Source organism: Ursus americanus, chromosome 11 (genome assembly GCF_024610735.1).
Source record: "Ursus americanus isolate L20-20 chromosome 11, mUrsAme1.1.p, whole genome shotgun sequence".
In the NCBI taxonomy this organism is placed as follows: domain Eukaryota; kingdom Metazoa; phylum Chordata; class Mammalia; order Carnivora; family Ursidae; genus Ursus; species Ursus americanus.
The window spans coordinates 25,198,818-25,225,809 of NC_142137.1; the positions used below are offsets into that span (position 1 = coordinate 25,198,818).

Sequence of the window (26,992 nt, forward strand, 5' to 3'; positions counted from 1 at the left end):
GTATCTTCAGTTCTTCTTAAATTACCTGAAGACAGCAACTGAAGCACTGAAACACTCACGCAATGAGAGTAAATGCTTGGAGAAGACACAGTGAAAAAAGGGGGAGACACCAACTGAAAGACAGAAATCTGGAGGACATCTGCTATGCAGAAAACAAAATGTAGTAAACACTTCAGGAAGTTCCTGAAGGCTATCATAAAATCATATTCATGTATATAACAAGCAACTCAAAAAAAAGAGGGGAGAGGAGACACAGTCAATATACTTTTATTAAGCACAAAATGAGTACTTCCCAATCTTCTATAAGTCATATATCACTTGTACTTGCTATTACATCTGAGTATCCCATTTACTTTTTTTTTTTCTTTTAAGATTTTATTTATTTATTTGACAGAGAGAGAGAGAGAGAGAGAGCGTGCGCACAAGCAGGGGGGGCAGCAAGCAAAGGGAGAGGGATAAGCAGGTTCCCCACTAAGCAGGGAGCCCGATGCACGGCACAGGGCAATTTCACAGCTCTGGGATCATGATCTGAGCCAAAGGCAGATGCTTAACCAACTGAGCCACCCAGGCACCCCTCCTATTATTTACTTCTATTTTTAAAATCAGCACAAAATTATACATCACTGAGTCCTCTAAAAATAGATAACATCTTGTCTGTATTTTACTCTTTAACATAAGAGCTGTATGGGGATATGCCTATGAGTCCTGAAGAATCCAGCTAACTTTTATCTCTTGTAATATTAACACTCAAGGAAAAACCACCTCTAATTTTATATATTCTATCTTGTTTCCCAAAAATTAAACTAGTCTTTAGATAGCCTAATGAGACAAGCTACATTACCAAAATAAGAGAAATAGATCTAGTCTAATAAAAGCCTAGAAATGAAAATAAGGTGTAAGTATATCCTCTTCTAATCAGAATGCTTACAAAATAACTCAATTAACATATTACCTACTACTTAACTAACTTCACAGGGCAAAAGCACTACTCTAAGTTGCTTAAAATTCAAGTTTAGTTAAATTAGCAGTTCAGGATTGTCAGCCAGTTCCATAAATAAAAGACTCAACATATAAGGTCAGCATTTAAAAGCAATGACAACTATTTTAGTCAAATAAAAAACTATCTTTACCACTCCTTAAAATGCGTAATGGGTCCTACTGATACTTACGCTGCGTAAGCTTTTGCTATCCTCATGAACATAACTTCATCACCTCCTTTATCTGGATGATATTTAAGTGACAGCAAACGATATTGTTTCTTAATCTCTGCTACTGTTGCCCCCTAAAAGGAAAGCTTTGTTTTAGTAAAAATAAGCACAATGCTGTAAAAACATAATTCATCCCACTTTGAACTTTAAATATAAACTATTCAATATTTTCAGAAAGAGAAAATGTTTTCATCCTATGTTTGTCCTGTAAGTTTCATCCCATGTATTTTTTAAATAAAAATACTTATTTTGTCCAATACGTTTATTTTATTGAGCACCTCCTAGGTGTTGTGTGGTACACTAGGCACCAATGATTTAAGAATGAAACCACACAATGCCATATTGAAATAAAATAAAAGGATAGTAACATTTAAATGTCAAAGAATGATCACAGTAAATTAAGTCTGTCTGAAGAAACTCTCAAATCAAAGGTTAACTTCCTTTCTAAGAAATAATCAGAAGAATATCTGGTTTCATTTGTTTATCAATATTTTAATATTAAACACTTAAGTTTACCTTAGCTATTTCCTAATTAGACTCAATTTCTATTAATAAATTTTTCATATTTATTTTTATGGGATTAAATTGCCCCCCCAAATCTTTTAATCTTAAAAAAATCTCTTGATGACCATGATCATCACAGTAAGAAAAATCAGATGATATGATGTAAATCCTGCTTCTACAAAACAGAAAACTAGAAGACATGTTTTGTATTGGTATTACATGAATAACTGGATAAAGCCATCTACTGAGCAAATACTAGAAGTAAAGAAAGTGGTTTGGGGAAAAAAAAATGGAAAGAGCGCTAGATTCAGTTTGGCTACTAAGAAGTTATGGGACTCCAGACAAGACACAAATTTTCCAGGCCTCGTTTTCTCCACTGGCAAAAAAGGCTAGATGGTCTCTAGCATTCATTTCAGTTCTAACTTTCCACTGATATACCTGAAGACTAATTTTCTATTGGGACCCATCTCAATCAAGTTCAATCAAAAGATTACCTAAGGAGTATATCCAGGGTTAACCTGAATTTCCATTAACAATGAAACAAGTTCTTTGTAAGACATAAAGACTTAACACACTGCGTTAGTATCAACTAACACAGGATCATGAGTTTTTACCATCCAACCAACATAAATGAACCTCCTGGTTTTAACTTTGCATTAAACCAGTCTTATAAAAGTCTTTTTAAAATATACTAACCTCTCATCTCATCTTCAAATATTCTTATATTTAGCAATTTCAAACCAAGCTTTACTAGGATAGAAATTAACATCTAGCTCAAAAAACATTTATACATTAGAATAAAAATGAATTATATATCCAAAGTCTGATTTCTTTAGGCACAACCCAATTCCTTTTAGGATATGGGCTTATGGTATTCTCGTAGGGTCAATAAACTTATGTGCATTGTATGAAAGTACTACTTACAGGATCCAAATTTAATACTTCGTAAGGATTGTATTCTTGATATTCTCGGTCTGTTTTGGAAACTTTGTAGGCAAGGAATAAGAACAATGCCCATCCGGCAAGCAGAACTATTTTCCTGTTTAGGAAAAATATAAGTGAAGTATAAATAAATATACCTATATGGTTTTCCTTTAAGAGTCTATAAAGACATAATGGCAGATCGAGGCAAAAGACAATCTAAAGTGTCCTACATCACTATGATATTGACTCAATTCTATAATCTCTGGGTTGTAAACTCCTGTCACAACCAGAACAGTATCTTTTTTACCTTTGAATTCTCTAGAATCTAGTAGTCTGCATCTAGAATCTTGCATGTAATACTCCCTCAATTACTCTTTGCAGAATTTTATGTGTAGAACTTAATTCAACTTATTAACTTGTTGGTCTCATTATATTAGATCAAAATATATTAACACTAAGTATTCAGTAAACCATTTACTGTAAAAAAAAAAAAAAAGCTGCTCTTAACCTAATAATTAGACTTTAAGTAAGATAAACTGCAAAAAATAATGGGTCAATTGTGCAATGATGAATGAATAGCCTTGTTTATAACAGCAAAACTTTAGAAACAAATTAAATATCCATTTATATGGAACTAATTAAATAAACCACTTATAGGAGACTAATAAACCAAGACACAGCCAAATAATTAGCCAATACAGATATAGAAAGATGTACATAATAGGATAAAAAGGGATATAAAGGAATATATAGTTTGGAAAAAAAACCTACTTCTTCTCTCCAATATGTTCTGTTTGTAAAAATATTTAAAAGACTGATACTACCAGTGTTGGAGAGGCTAAAGAAAAAAGGAACACTCATACCCTTCATACTCTGAAGGACTGTCTGGCAATAAGGTATCAAAACCCTAAAGAAGTACATACCCTTTTAACTAAATTTCAAGAAATTTGGAAGAAAATAAACTAGAATTAAGTATATAAAGTATAAAAAGCTGGTTACAGATATATAACAGAACTAATACACAGAATACACAGAAATATTAAGAGAAAACACACACAGAGATGTCCATCAATAGAGTAGTAGACAAATAAATTAAGGGTATTGTAATAAAGTGAAATACCATCTAGCCAATAAACGCAATATATTTGCTGTGGAAGATTATCTACCTTGTATTGTTAAATTAAAACAAGAAAAACAGCTTTCAAAGATATATATATAATATGCTATTTTTAATAAATAAAAGTTTATTTAAAATATAGAAGGTAAATCATCTTAATAGTGGCTATCTTTAAGTGATGAAATCGAGTAATTTTAATTTTTTTATACTCTTTATATCACACTTTTTATGCTAAGTAAGAACTGTTAAACACATAAAATGAATCATATGAGGCCTAATCAAACAAAATTGGAGTGACCTTTTTTTCAAAGACAGAAAATGTTCCATGTGTTTAAGCTCATTTGGTAGAATCCTAGCTCAAATATGTTTATTTGGAATGAGCCTCTAGGATCAAGTTCCAATCCACCTACTGACCTTTATCACCCAAATTAAAAAAAAACAAAAAACAAAAAAAAACCCATCTCCCAAAGTTCCCTAAGCTTTTCTTTCTTTTTTTTTTTTTTTTTAAGATTTTATTTATTTATTTGACAGAGAGACAGCCAGCAGGACAGGGAACACAAGCAGGGGGAGTGGGAGAGGAAGAAGCAGGCTCCCAGCAGAGGAGCCTGATGTGGGGCTCGATCCCAGACCGTTGGGATCACGCCCTGAGCCAAAGGCAGACGCTTAACAACTGAGCCACCCAGGCGCCCCATCCCTAAGCTTTTCTTACCATCATACTTTTGCTCTTGAATATTTCCACCCAGAATTCCCATTTCCGCCCATCCAAACTCTATTCATCCTTCAAGACTCACCTCAAAGCAATCCTTACCCTGTCAAGGTGATCAATGGGGAAATCAGGATTACAGTCAAAAAGAAACAAAAACCATGACTTTTCTCCTCTAACTCACTGCAGGCTCCTTGAGCACGTGGACAGGATCTTACTGAGTTTTTTACTAACCCCAGAGTAGCTTAAACACAGTTGGCATTCACATACCAAATTCTTTCCATCTGGCCAAAATAATGTTCTAATCCTTATTAAGTACTTAATATTGCAAACTGCTTTCCATACAACTTATATCCCCAAAGAGGAAAAGAATGCCCTACGTGGAACACTCCCACTTCCACCAGCTATCGAGGGGAGGTAATTAAGAACATAGGCTCTGGAACAAAACTACCTGAGGTCAAAGCCCAGCTTCACCACTTAATAACTTAGAGATCTTGGAAAGTTGCTTTGTCCTTTACAACTCAGTTTCCAATTTTTAGGGTAGGTTTGAGAATTAAAAGAGATTAGGTATGTAAAGCACCTAGAAGGTACCTCACAGATAGTAAATAATCAATTCCTGTTAGCTGTTCTCAGTACTTCTTACCCAAATCTCAGCCCTGACCTCACTGAGAAGCCTTCTCTGTCTCAAGCCAGGAAGCCCTTCCTCTGCTCTGTCATGGCACCCCTCTCGCAGCCTTACTAAACTCTATTATCATTACTTGTTTATTTGCCAGTATCTCCCACAACCGTTAAGTTGCTGAACCACGTCTATTGGTTAATCACAATATATCAGTTGCTGGTATAATACCTGGCACATAAATAATAGGCACACAATGACTACTTCCTGAATGAATAATGGAAATAATTTACATAGTAATTTTTAACTCAAACCCAAAGTCTGCAATACCTTCAATATGCTACAGAACACTTGAAAATCTACAATCCCACATTTTGTTTTGCCAATGCCCTAAAAAAGCTAAGAAAGCTCAGAAAACAAAGATAAAAGTAAAATTGAAAACCACTAAAACAAGACTTAAAAGCAAAGAAGAGAAAAAGGGAGAGGGATCACAACACTTAGGACATACTATACCCCCCCCATGGCAGATGCTCTACATGTTGCACCTGGCTCTCTGAGCCCAAGAATGAAGAGAGGATTAGAGAAGCTCCTAACAGAACCCCCCAGGCTGATGAAAACTGTAACAACCAATAAAACCATGCTTTAATCTCCTGAAAGCCAAAACAAAGGGGGAAACATAACGGATTTCACTGTGATCTACACCCGTTGTTTTAAAAACATTATTTAGGTCCTGTGAAAAGATAAGCATTTTTCCCTACATATAGCATCAGTGATCAACTCCTGAAATCTTGTGTATTTTCTCTAAGCATATTTTAAAGGTCATTTCCAGAAAGAGCATTACACAATGACTGCTTAATTGTGAAGCAATGCTTTAAGTTAAGCAGCACAAAGGTTTTGATGTTTCTGACCTTACCTAAATTGTTATCTCTTACCTATTTAATTCTTCCTTACTTATAAACATCCCTTAATCTGTGATTGCATTTAAGTAAATCAGTTGACTAATCACTGAAGAGAAATTCACAGAGTTGGGTTTTTTCCTTGAAAACTGAGGTTCAGATACCCACAATGTATTGACCAAAACCCAAAAAGGAAGAGATTGGGAGGCCAAAAATATTTGCCTTGCTACCTCATAAAACTTTAAATGAGAAGCAAAAGCAAAGAATAAACAGTGAACATAAAACTACTCTTGTAAACACTAATTTTGCCTTTTAGTTTCACATCAATGAAGAACACTTAACACAAAAGCTAAAATTTCCCTCCCTCTGCAAAGGAAGTAAACTAGGCAAAGTAAAACCTTACAAAGAAAAACCATTTAAACCCCTTGAAGTTACACAGATATGTTGTAAACTATCATGATCATTTAAACCAATATTAAAAAATAAATGGTTCTACTTTTACTAATTCCTCTGCTAGTTCTTCCCCTCCTATCTACTGGATAGACAGATAGAAGTAATTCACAAGATACAATCCTCCAAAAATGGCAACTCTTTTACCTATCAGATTCATCTATTACCCCCAAACTGATGACTCAGGGTGAAGACTCTAAGCCAAGGCTCTAAACCATACCCCCCAGTCTCACAAAATTAAATAGGCCTGCTCTCATTAAACATGCTAATGGCCTGTTTAATCAGATTGGCCTGCCAAAATAAAAGGTCCCTGCTCCACCACTTCTAGCTCCAGGACCTTGGTCAAGTTATCTTCCTCTTAATTTCTTCATCTGAGAAAACAGCAAAAACATCTACTTTGAAGTTAATAATAAAATTATGAGATAATACATAAAGCCCTAGTGCAGCATCTGGCATACAGCATGTGCTCAATAAACTTTAATTATCACTATGAAATGCTAACTTGATTATGTCACCTCCCTGCTTCTGATAATCTTTTGAAGATTCCCCCATAGTCTTTAAGGCAAAATTCAAATCCTAACAAAATGCACAAGGTCTTCCTTCAAGATCTGACTTCCCTTTCTCCCTTCCTCCCCCAAGTCAGTAGAACATTCTCTCTCCTTTGAACTTCTAAATCATTCTGTTTAGAAAGCTCCCAAATTCACATCTTACCCATACTAAGGCTACAATTTCTTTAAACATATGTCTTATTCATCATTATAGCCATATTTTATGTTACCTAGGAAAGAGTGAGCACTAAGTTTTTTTTTTTTTATTGAAACCAATTACTTACTTTACTGTAGGAATAATATTTGGCTGGGGTTTTAATAATCGTAAACGATACCACATACATCTTCCATATACTTTTCTGATATTCTTTAATCGAATTTGCTCTGTCAAAAAAAATAAATAAGATGATAAGTTAAAGCATTTTTCACAGTGAAGACAAAACCAGTTAATACCACACTAACCTTCATTACCATGCTAAAATTTTACTGGAACATAAAATACTACCTACTCAAATAACCTTTAAGAAAAATTGACAATACACGTTAATTTTTCTGCCACTCAGAACAAATGATCTATGGAAAATTTTGTTCAACTACCACGCAACCATTTTCATGCGAGACTTAAGTAACTTCTAACTGAAAAACGCAAAAACTAACTTGAACCCAAAATATTTAATCACGCGATCAGCAATTTCTGAGAAATTCTCTCTTCCTTTCCCTTTTGCTACAGAAGGTACAAGGTATAAAATAGTTGAAACATGCAGCTTATTAAGGAAGCTAAGCAGAAATGGTATTATTCAATCATGAGAGTAATTATGTTAAATTAGAAAAGTCACCCAAACCCATAAGAAGTTAAAATAGGTTCATATAGGAGTTATAAGAAAAGGCATTATTTTAGTCACCAGGAAAAATCTGCAATTCAATTAGAGGAATTAAACCAAAGCCAAAACACCATATATTGTTTTAAGAAACTCACTACCATCACTTGAATAACTTTCCCAAGTTAAAAAAAAAAAAAAGTTAAGTTTTTAAATAAAAATGTACCTTTTCACAAAGATGGCATGCAGAAACAAAGGGAAAAAAACCCTCGCCCTCCCAAAGCTGAAGCCAAAACAAAGGCCAAGAAGGCAGTGCTAAAAGGCAACCACAGCCACAGGGGGGATGCTCTGCATGTCACCCACCCTCTGGTGGCCCAAGACACTCCAAAGGCAGCCCAAATATTTTCCTTGGAAGAGCAACAAGCTTGACCACTATGCCATCATCAAGTTCCCCCTGAGCAATGAGTCAGCCATGAAGAAGATAGAAGACAACAATAACTGTTGTGTTCATTATGGATGTCAAGGCCAACAAGCACCAGATCAAACAGATTATGAAGAAGCTCTACGACACTGACAAGGGCCAAGGTCAACACCCTGATCAGGCCTGATGGGAGAAGAAGGCATATGGTCCACTGGCTCCTGACTATAATGCTTTGGCTGTTGCCAACAAAACTAGATCACTACACTGAGTCCAGCTGGCTAATACTAAATAGAAATTTTTTCACAATACTAGAAACTACAAAACCACAGTCCTTAAATGAGATGTTAGAGAAATAAAAGAACTTTGCATATAACAGAATGTTCCAAAGCCACCATGTAAGAAGTCCAACTGCCCTGTTACCACCATGCTTTGAGGAAAGCATCCACATAGGAGAGGTATGTGGCAGGAGGTATCAGAATCAAGTGTGATGAAGAGGGATCCGTATGTGGGAGGGGGTGGTCACAGCAAAGAAGACTGGTAATATGCAGGGGGATTGATCGAATAAGTTAACACATAAAGGATAACTCAAGTTACACATACGAAAAAATAAAAAATAAGAACAAATCCTATGGTACTGAATTGGAATTAGATATTGGTATGAACTAATATCTTTTAATATAGAAATACAGATGTATTCTATATACATACACACACACATACATACACACACACACACAGCCTACCACAATAAAGGGAGCCTAGGCACAGTGTGTGAGATATCAATAGCAATGATCACATTAACAGCCAGATCTAGTTTCTAAATACCATTCTCCACTAACAAGAACAAGGGATTCAAGTATCTTTCCACAAAATATTACAAAAGGGAAAAGAATAATTTTAGAGTGGGAAAATATGGTAGGCTGAACAGCTGCCACCCAAAATGTCCACATCCTAATACCCTGAACCAGTGAATACATTATCTTACATAGCAAAAAAGACTTTACAGATCCGACTAAATTACGATGAGATGGGGAGATGTATCCTATGTTACCTGGATGGGCACAATATAATCACAGGGGTCCTTATAAGGAGGAGGCAGGAGGGTTAAAGACAAAAAAGGTGATGTGACAATGGGAGCAGATGTTGGAGTGATGTCCTCTGAAGATGGAGGGAGGAGTCATTAAGCCAAGGAACACAGGCTGTCTCTAGAAGCTGGAAAAGGCAAGAAAATAGACTCAACTCTAGAGCCTCCAGGAAGAACCTGTTCTACCAATCCCATAACTAGCCCAGTGAAATTGATTTTGGACTTCCAGCCTCCTGAAGTGTAAGAGAATAAATCTGTGTTGTATTAAGCCAATAAGGTTGTGGTAATTTGTTACAGCAGCAACAGGAAACTAATACAGAAAGCCTGGCAGACATTATCTTAATCAGGTGATCAGTGGACATCAACAGCAATGGGACAAAATGCAATCATATACCATCTGATAGAATGCAATAAGAAACACACAGAATCAGTTTTGTAAAATTCCTGCCTAAGATATATAACCTGAATCTAATCATGAGAGAACACCAAACAACCCAAATTCAGGTTCATTCTACAAAATAATTGGCCTATAACCTTCAAAGTCAAAAAGCTGAAGAACTGTTCCAGACTGAAGGAGATTAAAGAAACATGTCAACTAAATGTCATCTGTGATTCTGAACTGGATCTCTTGCTATAAAGAACTTCACTGAGACAAAACTTAAATAGGGTCTGAGAATGAAGTGGTAGTAATGTTAATTTTTTTTATTTTCATGCTTAAATTATGGACACTTTTGAAAATATCACTGGTGGTTTTTTAATCTGTGTTTCATTAAATTAAGCCTCCACAGTCTCCCATTTTCAACTATAAAACCAAAGAAATGTTTGATAAGGTTGTAAGAACAATGCTGAAGTTTCTATTAACCAGATGGCTTGATCTGTTCAAAGGAATGATATTCTCCCAAGGTCTCAGGCCAAAAAAAAAAAAATAGACATGTTTTTCAGCCCCGTAGTTTTTCACAATGTGTACATGAACATTCTATGCCTCACTCTTCCAATCCAAAACTTAAATCTTAACTTTTTAGGACAATACTGAAGTCAATCAATAAGTACTACAAGCTATGGTTTACACAGTAACACGCTGGCATTTAGATTTCCAGAACAACTAAATATTCAGAGCACACATTCCAAATCTCTACATGAATGACCTCAAGTGAAAGTAAATGTCACAAGAGAAGTCCTTCCAGGCAGTTTTTTAGAAAACACTTAGGATTTAAAAAAAAAAAAAAAAAAAAGTTCATTTATAAACTTCTAGTTTATAGAATTACTAGTGTCATGGCTAGTAAAAATTATATTAATAATACCATTAACTTATAGTTTTTAAAGAAATTATACACATTTATAGAAAAGGTAAATTACAAAATCATAAAACAATTCTGTGATTTAAAAAACAATATAACATATTATGATTGCTCTCAGCAGCTGAACATAAAGTTTTTATGTCTGTGGAAATAATACACAGGTTTGGGGGAAGGTTATTATGGTTGTGCTTCATAAGCTATACAATGTCTTTGCTAAAATAGTCACAGCCATCTGTCCATGCCAGAATGATCTGCCAGGGTGTACTATAACTGAGTGAACTCTTAGCACCATATTCCTAGAACCCAAAGAGCTGAAAGAATGCTAGCCAGAACTGAAGTCTTCAAACCTGTTTGCCTGATTACAGCAAAAAGAATTTTTAAAAATATTATCTAGCTGTAGATTTCTAATTTGGTATCTCAAATTTTTTATCAGAAATCTGGAGTTGCAAAAGATGTCATTTTTGACCTGAAGTTGACACTTTAAAATAAAAGTTCCATCACTTTCAAACACACCAATTAAATCGAAAAGCCACAGCAATTTCATAGCCACCATCATCCATTTACAAAACTTCATGAACAAGCCAACACTTCATTCTACTACAGCCACATAATTTTATCCTAATGTAACATATTTTTATCCTGGTAAGTCATTTCTTATAATGCTGACAAATACTCTTAAATTATTTTTTTATTCCTCATGACTATTAAGTTTTTCCTAACATTTTGAAAATCTTCAAATCTTCAGAAAAGTTGAAAGGATATTACAATGAACAATACCCTTCACCTAAATTCACCAAATGTTAACAACATTTTGCAACTCTTGGCCTTACCTCTAGTTTCCTTTTTTCACCTCCCACTCTTTTTTATCTGAACTATCTTCCTGTAAATTGCAGACATCAAGATGCTTCACCTCTAAAGGCTTTAGCACATACTGCCAAAGAACATCAGTAAAAGTTTATCATACTCAGGTTTGACCTCTATAAGCTTTTAGATGTTAAAACTTCCGGCTACTTTTTCTGGTGTTATCAAGACAACATAAATATTATTAGTTGATAAATTACTAAAATTAGAGTAAAATATCTGCTATAATATAACTTACAAGCTTATAAATATCCCATAAATACCAAAACTTATTTTTAAAAATGAGAAGTACATTTTTGCCAATCCAATACAATATTAGACAAAATAGCTTTATCTCCTAATTTAAGTATATTTTGTTAGAACTTGGAAGCACAGATTACCTTGAATCCTTCAATTTATAGACAATATACCCGATATAACCACATTGGCAAAGGCAACCCTTATTGTTAAATCAATTAGACAAAACAAACTTGGTAAAAAAAAAAAAAAAAAGAAAAAAAAGCAGCATGACTTCATTTTTCAGTTCAAATAAATATATCAATATATATTTTGATATTTTGAAAATTATAAAAATCACTGAGAAATAAATTTTAGAACATGCCTTGTAATATAGATTACTTAAATTAATAAAGCTAAATGATATAGAGAGGACATAATTTATTTAAAAGACAAAAGTACCACACTTCTCTTTCCAAAATTCAATCACTACTAAAACTATTCCTAAATCCCTCAGGGGTCCAAGAAAATAGTACCAAGAGTCAAAAGGTAATATTCAATAACCCAAAGAGTCTAAAAGGCATTATACATCAGTTTTCTAGCTACCCAAAGTCCTTCTGCAGCTAGTTGAGAACGTATTACCTCACCATGATGATACTGGCTCGCTCGCTATTGGGACAATTTTGTTCTACTAATTTTAAAAAACAGGAAAACCCATTTTACTGTAATAGTGCAGTTTGGTTCCCAGAATGCTGCAAAATAGGAGAAGCATGAGAATGATAAATTATTAGTGAAAAATTGGGACTCACTGCTCTAGACCACCAAAACTACAGCTCACCTAAATCATTCTAATCTCAAAATAGACTAAGAGAAACTAAAGCTTCTGTTATGACCTTAACTTGAATCTGAATAGGTAGCCAAAATGTGTCATTCTCAAGGCCAAGTCAGAACCACTTGGATTTGGGACAGACGGAGAACTGACTGAACACTACTCACCACCACCAGTGCACTAATCACAGATGATCTAACTTGGAAGGTTGCAGAAACGTGGGTTCATCTGCCACCTACACCCGAGAAGGAAACCCAGGTAATTTATTAAATACTGTACTGACAGTAAAAACAGAATGCGCGTATGGTCTGGAATGGTTGTAAGTGCATCAGTTGTTCACCCTGGTGATCACACAGCTGACTGGGAGCTGCGTTCACTGCTGCTGCCCTGCATCATGACAGTACTGTACCACGTATCACCAGCGCAGAAAATGACCAGAATTCAAAATTCGAAGCACAGTTTCCACTGAATGTCGATCTCACACTTTACAGCCCCAAAATCGTAAGTTGAACCATTATAACCCAGGACCATCTGTATAATACTTTATAGTATGTGATTTTTTAAATATGCAACTAAAATTTCTCAATTAAACATTTTAAGTAGAAAAGACATCGTATGTAAAAGGATATATAAGTAAGGTGGCCAAAAGACTGTTTTCACCTCATTAAGAAACAGGAGAATTTTATTAAGTCAAGATCTTGTCACTTCTCTGCTTAAAAACCTTCAACAGTTTTCCACTGAACTTAAAATAAAATCCAAGCTTCTTACCCTGGCTTAGAGACAGGCTCTGCACCCCAGCTCCTTCTCTGACTTTATCCCTATTCTCCTAACCCGGCAGACTCCTGCCACTTTGGTCTTCTCTGTTCATGGAATATGCCTGACTCGTTTTTGCCTTAAAGGCTCCTGTGCACAAAGAACCGTTCATCCAGCCAGTAACAGGCTTTTCCCACCCAATTCAGATCCCTGAATGACCGGCTTCCTTATGTCACTCGGCTTGAAGGAACATTCTCAGGAAGACTTTCTCTGAATCACCTACTTTTCTACACAATATATATCACTATCTAATATTTTATTGTTTATATGTAGTATGCCAATCATCTCCCCCACAGCAGGATGTAAGCTTCAAGAGAATAGAGGTCCCACCTACGTTGCTTACCCCACATTCCATGGCCTAACACAATGCCTGGCAAACAGTAGGTGCCTAATAAATATTTGGTGAATTCATGAATTTTCTCATTTAGACGTCCCAATAACCCTGGGGATATATATGTATGTATTATACTTAAAAAAAAAAATTGAGGCTCAGAGAGGTTAAGGAACTTGCCTAAAGTTACAAACGGTACAAAGGAATAGCAAATAATCACTAAAGAATTGATACAGGACAAGGAAAACAAAAGTGAAAATAAACTATTGGAATTTAAAAGCTTTTGCACAGCAAAGAAAACCAACAAAAAGGAAATGAAACCTGAATGGGAGAAGATATCTGCAAATGATATATCCAACAAGGGGTTAACATCCAAAATATAAACACAACTCAACAACAAAACTGTAATTCTCTTACAAAAAAATATAGAGATAAATTTTCACGACCTTGGATTTGCCAATGGATTCTTAGATACGACAACAAAAACACAAGCAATAAAAGATAAAATAAACTGGACTTCATCAAAATTAAAAACTTTTGTGCATCATAGGACATAATCAAGAAAGTGAAAAGACAATCTATAGAATGGAAGAAAATAATTTCAAACCATGAATCGAACACCTGAAAGTCAACAAAAAAAGATTAACAACTCAACTTAAAAATGGGCAAAGGATCCAAATGGACATTTCTCCAAAGAACATATACGAATGGCCACCAGACAAATGAAATGACGCTCAACACCATTTAGCCACTAGGGAAATGGAAATCAAAACCACAGTGGAATACCCACTTCATCACATCTACTACAATGGCTATGATTTTTTTTTTAATGAAAAATAAGTGTTGAAGAGGATATACAGAAATTGGAACCCATGTATGCTGCTAGTAGAAATGTAAATGGTGCTGCTACTGTGGCAAACAGTTTGGCAGTTCCTCAAAAAGCTAAAGCTAAAATAGAACAGAATTACCATATGACTTGGCAATTCCACTCCTAGGACCATACCCAAAAGAACTGAAAATAAGGACCTAAACAGATACCTGTATGGCAATGTTCACTACAGCATTATTCACTTAAATAAACAAAGAGGGGAAACAACCCAAGTGTTCATCAACAGGTGAATAAAAATGTGGTATATCCATACAACGGAATATTATTCAGCCATAAGAAAGAAAGAAGTTCTGATACATACTACGACATGGATGAATCCTGAAAACATTATGCTAAGTGAAATAAGCTAGACACAAAAGGACAAATACTGTATGATGCCACTTACATTAAGCATCTAGAATAGGCAAATGTATACAGACAAAGAATAGTTTTTCAGGGGTGAAAGAAAGAATGGGGAGTTACTGCTCAATAGGTAGAGTTTGTTTGGGGTGATTAAAAATGTTGTAAACAGGGGCGCCTGGATGGCACAGCGGTTAGGCGTCTGCCTTTGGCTCAGGGCGTGATCCCGGCGTTATGGGATCGAGCCCCACATTGGGCTCCTCCACTGGGACCCTGCTTCTTCCTCTTCCGCTCCCCCTGCTTGTGTTCCCTCTCTCGCTGGCTGTCTCTATCTCTGTCAAATAAATAAATAATAAAATCTTAAAAAAAAAATGTTGTAAACAGCAGTGATTGTTGCACAACATTGTAAATGTAATTAATATTACCGAATTGTTCATTTAAAATGGCTAAAACTATAAGTTTTACATTATATACACTTTACCAACAAAAAAATTTTTTTTCATAAAAAAGGGAAAGATTCCACCTCAGTAATATCTCAATTATGTCTCTTATCCTCCTATTGCCACCATCACTGTTCAGGTCCTCATTACCTCCTGTCTGCTTCTTAATCTCTGTTCTTTCTCATTCTATGAGATGTTATTACATTAATTCATATACAGCACAAATGTAAAAATACATTCTAAAATGTCCAAAAATGACATACAGTCAACCAAATCACACATAAACTCTTTAGCTAGGCATATAAGATTCTCCACCATGTGACCTGAGTCAACTTTTTTGGCCTTTTCTCACTTAGTCACTGAATGAATTCTGCTTCAATTGATCTGTACTTTGAATACAGTCCATGCTTTCCAGCCTCTGTACTTTTCCTCACAATTTTTTTTAATTAAAGATTTTATTTTTAAATAATCTCTACACCCAACGTGGGGCTTCAAACTCATGACCCCAAGATCAAGAGTCACATGCTCCACCAACTGAGCCAGGCAGGTGCCCCCCTCATGTGATTATTCTTTGCACTACCACTCCCACCATTCCACCCATTAAATCTTTCTTACCCTTTAACAGTTTAGTCAAAATACCTCTAGATCCCCACTATCATTCCCAACTAGATGCAAATACTTTAGCTAACCTCCACAGACTTGTTTTCACTTTTCTTACAATTCCTTTGTTGTGCTCTGGACATAATAATTCATGTATTTGTCTAATCCTAATCCTCCCACCCTACCTAGATTACAAACTATCTAAACAGGATCATATTTACACTGCATTCATATTCTTATCTTCTGCCCTCCTAGTATAGGCAAACAGTGAAGGCTCAATCGATAACTACTAGATTTAACTAACCAAGCAAAAAACCTAACGCCAAAAAAATCTGGAATCTACATGAGAAAATCCCTTCCATCCATACTGACACAAACACAATTCTCAAAATATAAGGAACACCTTTTTAAGAGAATGAATAACCAACAACACTTTCAAAGAAACTATGTGATGGTGAGATGGTGTAACATTTCTTACCCATAAAGTCTGACAATAGGAAACATTCTTTAAAAGGAAATCCAAGTACAATATAGATATATTTGTTGTGACCTCCTCTATGTCTGAGTAAAAAGTAGGACTAAGGGAACAAACATCTGAGAAAATGAAAACAAGCCTATCTTTTTGTTTTTCAGGTTCTTCCAAGAAAAAGCAAGTATCCAAAATGACCTTAAAATAAAAACAATTGTAAACAATGCATTTACTCATCCAATGTTTGTCACCACATCTACAAAGTCTAAATGTTGTACCATAATTCACACTGCCAAGGTCCCTGCTGGTCCCCTCTACTGTGTAGAACTTAGGTGTATATATAGTACATGTCTGATACCCCTTTCTGTCAGGATAGAACGCAGAGGAGAATGACTTTATTTTAAAATGACTCAAACTGGGGTACCTGGGTGGCTCAGTCGGTTAAGTGTCTGCCTTTCCCTCAGTCATGACGCCAGGGTCCTGGGATGGAGCCCCACGTGTCTCCCTCTCCTGTCCCATGCTCCGCCTCTTGCCCGTACTCTCTCTTGCTATCTCTCTCTCTCTCTCTCTCAAATAAATAAATAAATAAATAATCTTTTAAAAAATATAAATAAAATGACTCAAACTTCTCAGATCAAACTTCTCCCTTCAAGATCTGAAGTCTTAGGAAGGGGCGCCTGGGTGGCACAGCGGTTAAGCGTCTGCCTTCCCCTCAGGGCGTGATCCCGGAGTTATGGGATCGAGCCCCACATCGGGCTCCTCCGCTATAAGCCTACTTCTTCCTCTCCCACTCCCCCTACTGTGTTCCCTCTCTCGCTGGCTGTCTCTATCTCTGTTGAATAAATAAATAAAATCTTTAAAAATAAATAAAGTCTTAGGTAGACTATATGCTCTAAATAAAATATGAACATTCATAAAATATACTCCTGTGAACACAAAACTGGTATTTGCCAGTTTTGTTCTGTTAAAATCCACTCAACAAGAGATTGAGATAATCAACTCTCCTGTAATTAGAAACCTAGATAAATCAATAGATAAGGCCAATATTTCCATTTAAATAAAAATGATCATCCCCATCCTTTTCCCTGAACTCATTCCCAAAACTGATAAAAGTAGATTATTATTGGGCCAATCACCAAACAGCTTTTAAGAGAGGGAGAAATAAGCAAAGACAGAAATAAGTGAAATTCAAAATCTGCACTCCACTCTCTCATTCCCTCCAAGGTACTTTTATATTCCATATAAATAGTCCAAGCTGTCTTAGAATTCTCTTTCTCATCTGCCCATTCCCCTACATTTCAATGGACTTATAATAAGCCTCTGAAATGGACTTCTTCTCCATCTAGTTTTTCCCCACCCAGCAACCACCACCTCCCACCCTCTTCTGACAAATCATTCTCCACACAATGCTCCACAAAAGCAAAACTGACCAAGTCATTACCCTACTTTAAAAACTCCACAGTCTGTCCAATATCTTACAAGATAAAATATAAGCTTCCTAAAATGGCAAAACTGACCATGTCATTACCTTAGAAACTTCCACTGTTTACCCAATAACTTACAAAACAAAGTATAAGCTTTCTAAGATGGCTGATTTACTTTTAAGTGCACATTAAATCTTCACCATTTATTGAACATCTCCATGCTTTTGCATATACTTTCTCCTACATAAGGATATAATTCCCCACTTATCTTTTATGACCTACCTCAAATCACCTCCTCTGCATGAAACACCCAAATCCCCAAACAGAATTATTCATTCCTTCCTTTGTGCTCCCACAGTACTTTCCACTTACCATTTTAATACTTACTATAATGTGTTATATTAATTATAGGAGGCAGTATAAGAGAAATGGCTAACAAGGAAAACTGGAGCATTAAGACAGGTTTGGATCCAACACCCAACCTTCCAATTAGAAGTTATAAGGCTTTAGGTAAGTTGTTTACCTTCTCTAGGGCTTAGTTTTCACATTAATAAACTTGGGATAATATCTGAGTCTAGCTCAAAGTGCTGTTGTGAGTGCTTTCAGCATACCCACCTTGGGGCTAGCAAATATTCAAATGGACATCAGAGCTGAGATGAGGAGAATCACAATCACCTGTCTCAAGCTGGAGGGGGTATAGGGCCTTCCCCACCAAGAGGAAGGACAATGTCTAAAGTCATCCCCACAGGGGCAAAAAGAGAGAGATGCATACACCAAAATGTGTCATTACCTTTGGGTGAAGGGATTACAACAATTTTTGTTCTGTGTGTGCTTTTCTGCACTGTGTATATACAACTTATTAAGAAAAACGTTATACGCACTAAGAAGTCTGATCCATCACCCAGAAGCAGCATCTAGCACAAAGTTAATGCTCTATAAATATCTACTTAATGAAGGAATTTCTACAGTGTGTTGGTTTTGCAAGCACGGTTATACGCATTTATTGCCTTGCTTCTCATAATCACTTCTTATAGGGCATATTATTATTATACCTAGAAAATGAGACCGAATTCAGAAATAACAAAATAGGGACTAGGCTGGAACTTAAAACCAAAACTTCTAACTTTCCAAATTCAGAGTTTTCTTATTCCATTAAGCACTAAAAGTGGACTCCTACTCACATTCCCAAGTCAGAGAGCTGAATCACTTGTGTACTGTTTGAGAAGGGGCATGCAAAGAATAAAGAAATGTAACTTTTTTTTTTAAGTTTCATTAATCCTTTCAAACCATGGGGAAAAAAACTGAGTACAGTATATCTATTTGTTTAATCCTCATTTTAATTCTGTAAAACAAGTAACTCACTGTCTCTATTTTATAGATGAGTAAACTAAAAACATATAAGTTAAATAACTTGCCTAAGATCACACTGTTAGTAAAGTGGCAGATCCAGACAGGCTTCAAAACAAGGCAGTTTTGAAAAAGTAAGATAAGGGGTAAGGTCAAATAAGTTTTAAAAAAATAAGGTCAAACAGCTAAAAAAACAAAAACTTGGAAAAGGTAATAATATAATTTATCTCAATTCAAAGGATCAATAAGCCTTCACCTATGGAACGAATAAAAGCATGTTCTTGATTATCCGAAATTCTAATAATTGCAAGCAGTTTTCTCAAATACCACTGTAAACCTGTATTATTAACGTTTTAACAAATATTTTTGGCTCTCAACTACAAGAATTTTACAGCATTGTTCTATAATAAGTGCTTTTAACTATGTAAAACCAAAAGGCTAAGGCATTAGTGATTTTTGTTTTTAGCAAAGAGCACATATAAAAATACACCATCTCACAAAATGACAACTCCAGCAAAAGACCACTGCCAAGGGAGTTCTCCTCCTTGCTAGCTACAATTTACAATCACATAGGGACCTTTTAAAAAACCAATACAAGGCACCCACTCCAGACCAATTAAATCAGAATATCTGGGGGTGGGTAAAAGTGTTTTTAAAAGCTCCCCAAGTGATTCTAATATGGAGCCAGGGTTGAGAACCACTGTTTTAAGGAAATCTAAACCCTCTGTTATTACTTCATCCAGAGCTTTTGTCCATAACGGTCTGAAAAAGTATTCAGTCAACTTATTCAGCCAATTTGCAAACAACCAGGAGAGTAAGATAAATAGGACCCCTCAACTACTACAAGGGGTATTAATTATAAGCGCACTTAGCCCAGTAGATTAGACAAAAAATCAAGACAAAAGAATTCCATCAGTGTTCTGGATAATAGAGTAACTTCAATTAACATATCAAATATGCCAATGAGCAAGTTACTTCTATTTCTCAAACCCGAGATTTTACCATCTGTGAAATGGTGCCATGCTTTCTAATGGACTCGAGTGTCCAATAATTCCAGAAGAGCAACACTGAAACAACTAAACCTTGAAACTAAAAGACCCACATGCATCATCTTTTTAAAAAACCAAACAAAGATTACTTACACTGAACTTTAAAAATGTATAATTACTGGCAAAGAAACCCTTTTCATGCTTTCCTACAGACAGTATCCCTGAAAAGTCAAGATTGCCATAAGAACTCTAAAATTCAAACTCCTATGCCTACATTTTTGTATTTGACTACTTACAGTTTCAAAAGAAAATGAAATAAAATAAGCTTCAAAATCAAAATATTAAAATATCCTGTTGTGTTGATCAAAAATACTACTACAGGTCCACATCCTTTATTCAAAACCCTCGAGGAAATATATATTTCAGAATGTTTAAGATTTCAGAAAGACAGTACAGTGTCCCTACCTTTACAAGCCCTTGAGGGTCTAAAACAGCACCAATAATCAAACCAATATTTCAAATTAATATGCCATATTAATGACTATTTTCTAAGTAAGAAGAATCAAGATTTTAAGTAGCCTCCTGTTGATACAAGTCACCAAATTATTTTGCTGCAAACATCTGAAAAAAAACTTTCAGAGCTTTGGGTGAACCTAATAATTCTAAGATTTCTCTTTGATGCTCAAGACATCGCAAATTGAACTTCAGAAAAAGGTTATTATGACAAAAACATCCTTTTAATAGCACTGTAATCCTAAAGAAACAACCCCATTATTGTAGATACACAAAAATAGTCCAAGTGGTGTCCACCAATTTTCATGATGATTAGGAAAATAGCATTTAAGTGTCCACCTTAATTTTCACAGTGCAATTGTGGGCAAGACCAAACAAATACATCAACACATGCACATTTACTAAGGCAAGCCTGAAGCAGAGCCAGATGTAAAATAGGGGCAAATCAACACCTTTCTATCTAGCAATATGGAGACAACAGAGGACTTTGAAGCTAAGCAGACCACGAAAGAGAAAGTTACTTAAGCTCTCTAAACTCTGGTTTCTTCACCTAAGGATAGAGATAATAATAATAGTACTACTTCGTTGTATTTTTAAGAGGATTAAATAAAGTAACATTTGAAGGCAATAACTATAGTCACTATTAATTCCCTACTACTTTTCCAAAGACCAACTATATGCTGAAGGATCTCAAGCATAACTTGCCTCTAAGTTTTAAGGCAAATTTCATAATACAAAACCCACCACATATATAGGACTTTCAAATTTCAAAAATCCAGTGTAGATTAAAATGACTAATTTCTGAAATCAGCAGCTTCTCGAGAAACACATTCTAACCAAACCTACCTACTCTCCCAATACCTTTTTGTCTTCCAATCAGTTGCACACACAGGGTTTAGTGAAAATAAACTACTGTACTGAAAAGTGCACTTTTAACTCAAAATTATTAGAATGGCATAGGTTTTGCAAATAAGGGAAACCATTACCGTATTAAGACTTAATCATTTATATACAACCACTGTCCAAAGAACCCAGACAACTTAAATACACTTAGGAAAAAAAGACACAACAGTCCAAAATCCAATTTTCAAAAAATACCCACTGAATAAGAAAACTGGTAACTCTGGGCAGATTTCTGCACCTAATGGATATTTAAACTTACTACCACATGTACTAAAAAATGGAATCCTTTGTTATTTATCCTAAATTCAATTTAATTCCATTATGTAACTCAAGAATTTTACAGAACATTTGAGTCTGTCTTAAAGCATAACAAGTTCTGAGCTGCTTCAATGCCTCACTGTTAAGTCTCCCCCAAACTGAGTATATAACCTGGACAACCGAGACTTCCACCACACCCAACTTCAAAGATGTTTCATCAAGTTCGCATACCTCCTGTGAAACAGAAAGCTTTCCCTAAGTGTTAATACTCAAATCAACTGGTTACTGTTAAATAACCTATTAGGGCCTGGCAGTTCCATCAGCTTTAAGATTATCACTTGTCATATATTCTAGTACAGTCCAACATAAAATGCCTCGAAAAGAATCTATATTATTTTGTGTTCCAATCCCATGTGTTTAATATGAAAAGATTTAGAACTAAAAGCGAATGGACCAGCTAGCTACCTGACAACTACCTGCAAGATGAACTACCTACTAGACGTAATCCTTCATACTTGCACTTTTTCCGCCATAAACAGGAAACTCCAAAGAAAAGGAAATAGAGAACAGCCTATTTTTGCTAAGGGGAATAACGGCATCGCTTCCAGCCCCACGGTGTTAATGAACAAATGAAAAAGCAACAGGGGAAAGGCACGGGGGGAGGGGCGGTTGGTCAGCTCAGTTGGGAGTCCAAAGCATGCCACCCAGCTCATACGGTGCCCAAAACATCTGTAACGACAGCGGCAACAGGGAAACGGGGGTGTGAGGGAAGAGGACCGTGGCTTAGGAGCTCAGAGTTGTGCCTGCATGCTCGGCTTCCTCCTTTGCCAACTCCTCTCTCACCTCCCAGTTCCCATCCTCCCCATCCCATCCTGCTCCCTCCGTATAGAAAAATAACCAATAAAATCAGAGGCAGAGAAGACAAAGAGGCAGGAGGAGGCTGCAAGGAGCGCCCAGAACAATGGGTGAGAGGGAGCGAAGCGAAACTCCTGAAAAAGACAATGAAACGGGGACAGAGAGGAGCCCCGAGAGGAACCGAGGGAACACCGGCGAGCCCGGGCCCCGCCAGCGGCGGACGCCGGGACGCGAGGCTCGGCCGGGCTGGCTGGATCACCCCGGCGCTGGGGGCTGGGCTGGGCGGGGGCGGCGCGGCCCAGAGGGGCCGGCGGGGCCTGCGCGGGTCCGCGGGCAGCTGCCCGCAGGACTCACCGGCATTCTGGTCTCGGGGCCAGAGGTAGTATGTGGCCGGGATCACGATGAGCCCCACGAATGAGGTGAGGAAGTAGAAGAAGGTGTTCCCGCTGTCATCGTACTGGAACTGCTGTCCCGCCATGGCACCCCCCCCCTCCGCCTCTCTCTTCTCACCACCGCCGCCACGACCCCGCTCTGCGCTCCAGCACCCAGCACCCCGGCCCTGTGTGGCGTAGCTCGGACGCTGCCGCCGCCTCTCCTCCCCGCCCCCACGCTACTCTCACTGACACGCCGCCGCCACCGCCGCTGCCGTCGCCTGCTATCGCGAGAAGAGATAGTTCCCGCCCCGCTCGGTTTTTCCCTCCCTCTGCCTCTCCCCTACACACTCGCTAAGGGAGACGTGGCGCGCGCAGCCGTGGAACTCTGCGAGGTCCCGCCCTTGATCCCGCCCCCAAGTTACAGCCCCGCCCCTTGCGCTCCTGTAGATCTCCCCTAGAGCCCCGCCCGTAGCCTTCACCCCGCCCCCCCCCCCCCCCGCGCTTTCTCCTCCGCGTCCTTTCCCAGCGTCTCACCAGCGGTCTGGGGGGGGGGGGGGAGGATCATTTTAGGGGGTCCCAGCAAAGACCCGCGGAACAGTGTGTGCGCGTGGTTCACCTTACTGCTCATGGAGCCATAGCTATTCCGAGCAGAGCTGAGACTTTCTTGCCTCTTCCTTCTCCCATCCTTACCTCACCTTGCCTGCCCTCTTGCTTATTTAATTTCCCTGGTTGATAACATTTCTTAAGGTTCCAGGTCCGTTCTTCCAGTCCCCACATTTTGAAAACAAGGGTCATTCAGAATTGGGCGGTGCAGGGGGTGGTGGTGAGGGTTTTGTAGCAAAGTAATATTTGCTACCAAAAGACTGAGATCTACCCTGCGCCCATTTTGCAGATGGAGATTCCCCAAGCCAAAAGAGACGGTGATCTATCCATCCCAGACACCAGGTCACTAGTGTTTTCTTCGACCCAGGCGGTAGACTAAGACCTTTATTGCTTTATATCATCTAACCGTCAGTAAACCCCTTGGAATAAATCAAAGCATGCTCGCTCTCCAGATGAGGAAATTGAGGCTCAGAGAGATTGCCTAAAGTCATGCACAGTAAAGAAAGGTCTGCGGATTCAAACTCAGATCACTCTGACACCACAACCAGTGCCGTTGGCCACCACTTCGTCGTGGACCTCAACGTTTCCCTCAGAGCGGCTGGCACTCCTTGCAAGGTGTGGGCATGATCTGTGCTTGGAAAGGGACAGCTAGAGAAGCAGTCGCTCTCGGGAGCCTCTCCCTTGGCTGCCTCTGAGGTCCCAGGGGCCGGAGTCAGCTGAGCTGAGAGAGAGAGGATTGGTGCGCTGATCTGGGAATGACCCCCCAGGGTCCCACTGCAGCCCAGCCTGAGGCCTATCCCATTGTCTCCATCTCCCCTCTATGGATCAAAGGAAAGACCCACCCGACCTGCTTCACAGAGTAGTTGTGAAGACTAAAGGAAATTATAGTGAAAATGCTTTGACAAATGTAATAAGCAAATACCACACATTACACTATTTTTTAAAACTCATTTTAATACTACAATCGATTTACTAACTTACTTTCAATATGCCTTCCATTGTTGGAAGAGAGATCTGGTCACATGTCTTTTATTTTGCGTCCTCAAAACTAGCATTTATCATAATAGGTAAAGCTTTTCGCAACTAATGAATCATCGAGCTTTACATCGGAAACCGGGGATGCACTGTATGGTGACTAACATAATATAATAAAAAATCATAAAAAAAAAAAAGAAGTGAGGACAAAAATAAATAAAAAAATAAAAAATAAAAACCCATTCTCCTGTCAAAAAAAAAATAGATAAGGCTTTTCTTCATAATGGATTATTTTCACATGTATTGTCTCCTTCCTTTCAAGTGGCCTACCTACCCATTTTGAAAGGAAATTTTTCAAAATCGTCTTCTCTGCATTTCCCTCCTCACTTTTTTATATAAAGTTTTCAAAGGCTATATTAGAGGTGAAAAAAATAAAAGGAAAGTGAGGGGAAGAGGATTGAACTATGAAGTCAGCACAGCATTCTGATTATCCCAACGCAGATATGCCCAGAACAATTTGCCTTGCTTCAGAAACAAATTAGCTATAAAACTGACTCAACTGAAGTGGGTAGGTTCCTGAAGTTTCTTTCGTTTATGCTGAATTTGTTATTAAGTCTTCCCAGGTTTTAATAATGCTGAACAGGTTATTTTTTATTACTCTGATTGTACATTTTACTCAGCATTTGTGCAAAGATAATACATCAGTTTTATAACCTTGTGACAATATAAATTATTGATGATAAATATTCTTCTGATTTTTTTCCGGGAGGAGTAATCTTTTCACTGCAGCTTTTGGGTCATGCATAAGAGTGGCTTGAACAGAACTGAACTATGAAATATTTAGAACAAATCGTATTTATTTGCTAAACTCCAGACTGATCTAAAACATGATTTTTTATAGCAGATTACAGAATGTGAAGGGAGGTGTTGGAAAGATATTAGGGCTTGATTATGCTCAATTCTGAAATCATGAAAACAGCTTTAAAGAGGGATTGAGGGCAGTGGTTTGTCCTTTAGTATTGGGAGCAGGTCTGTATTTTCGCTCCTCTCTTGTCATAGGTATCTTCTGTTTTTAAAGATATAAAGACATTTTATCCTAGAACTTAAGGTTACTGAACATAAATAAACTCGGATCACCCAAATATTCTCCAAAGCAAATCTGAACTATACTTTTAATTAATCACAATTTCTGATTCAGCGATATTTTTAAATTAACACAATAGTTTCTTTCAAGAGATCATTTTAATGAAATATTTTGTAATAGTGAATATGGTAGAACCGGATTTTTTTTTTTTAAGATTTTATTTATTTATTCTACAGAGATAGAGATAGCCAGCAAGAGAGGGAACACAAGCAGGGGGAGTGGGAGAGGAAGAAGCAGGCTCATAGCAAACGAGCCTGATGTACGGCTCAATCCCATAACACCAGGATCACGCCCTGAGCCGAAGGCAGACGCTTAACCGCTGTGCCACCCAGGCACAGGATTTACAAACACATTTTGTTCTCTTTTTTTTTTTTTTAGATTTTATTTTTATTTATTTGACAGAGAGACAGCCAGCAAGAGAAGGAACACAGGCAGGGGGAGTGGGAGAGAAAGGAGCAGGCTCCCAGCGGAGGAGCCTGTTGTGGGGCTTGATCCTAGGACCCCAGGATCACGCCCTGAGCCGAAGGCAGACACTTAACAACTGAGCCACCCAGGCGCCCCCACATTTTGTTCTTAATCTGACAGCATGTTTTAAAGGGCATTTTGTCTATGTGTCTTTAAATTAATATTTTAATCTACTTCATTACAATTGCTAGATAGATAATTCCTCTCAAGTATAGAAAGCCTAATTATTTTTAGGTACTTCTTAATAATTTACTTTTTCCTTACAGCAAATCTGTCCTTCATTCCAAATCATCCTCATACTGCTGGTGTTGACTTACATTTATATGTACCAAAATAATTTGTGTGGCCGTAATCAATATTATTTAATTTTCCATTTAATGGAATTAGCCTCAAAGAGACTGGAAAGACCCGAAATATTAGGTAGATACATGCAATTATTTTTAGTCTTTTCTCCCTCCCCCTACCCTACAATAACCTTCACTGCCAAAGGCTAGCAAATCATCTTTAATGTTTTACCTCTTATTATTTTGTTTCAGAGTTAGGATTTTCTTCCATTAGGAGGTAAATCTCAGGTGCCTAGGTGGCTCAGTCGATTAGTGTCCGACTCTTGATTTCAGCTCATGATCTCAGGCTCATAATCTCAGGGTCAGGAGATTGAGTCCCACATGAGGCTCAGTGCTCAACAGGGAGTCTGCTTGAGAGTCTCTCCCTCTGCCCCTCCCCACACACGCATGCCCGCAAGCTCTCGCTCTCTCTCTCTCAAATAAA

At 37.4% G+C, this 26,992-nt stretch overlaps 1 protein-coding gene across 2 annotated transcripts in view; it reads right to left on the reverse strand.

The window, feature by feature from the left end:
• SEC63 (SEC63 protein translocation regulator) overlaps nt 1-23,258 on the reverse strand; it is a 70,199-nt gene extending 46,941 nt beyond the window's left edge. The window contains exons 1-4 of one of the 2 annotated variants that reach the window (XM_087865362.1): nt 23,018-23,258; nt 7,251-7,350; nt 2,637-2,751; nt 1,170-1,282 (exon numbers count right to left, since the gene is read on the reverse strand). In XM_087865362.1, coding sequence (XP_087721488.1) covers nt 1,170-1,282; nt 2,637-2,751; nt 7,251-7,350; nt 23,018-23,141 — 452 coding nt within the window. In that variant the 5' untranslated portion in view covers nt 23,142-23,258. The remainder of the gene's footprint in view (nt 1-1,169; nt 1,283-2,636; nt 2,752-7,250; nt 7,351-23,017) is intronic. The other variant, XM_045806947.2, reaches the window with a different exon arrangement.
• Nucleotides 23,259-26,992: the final 3,734 nt, after the last annotated feature.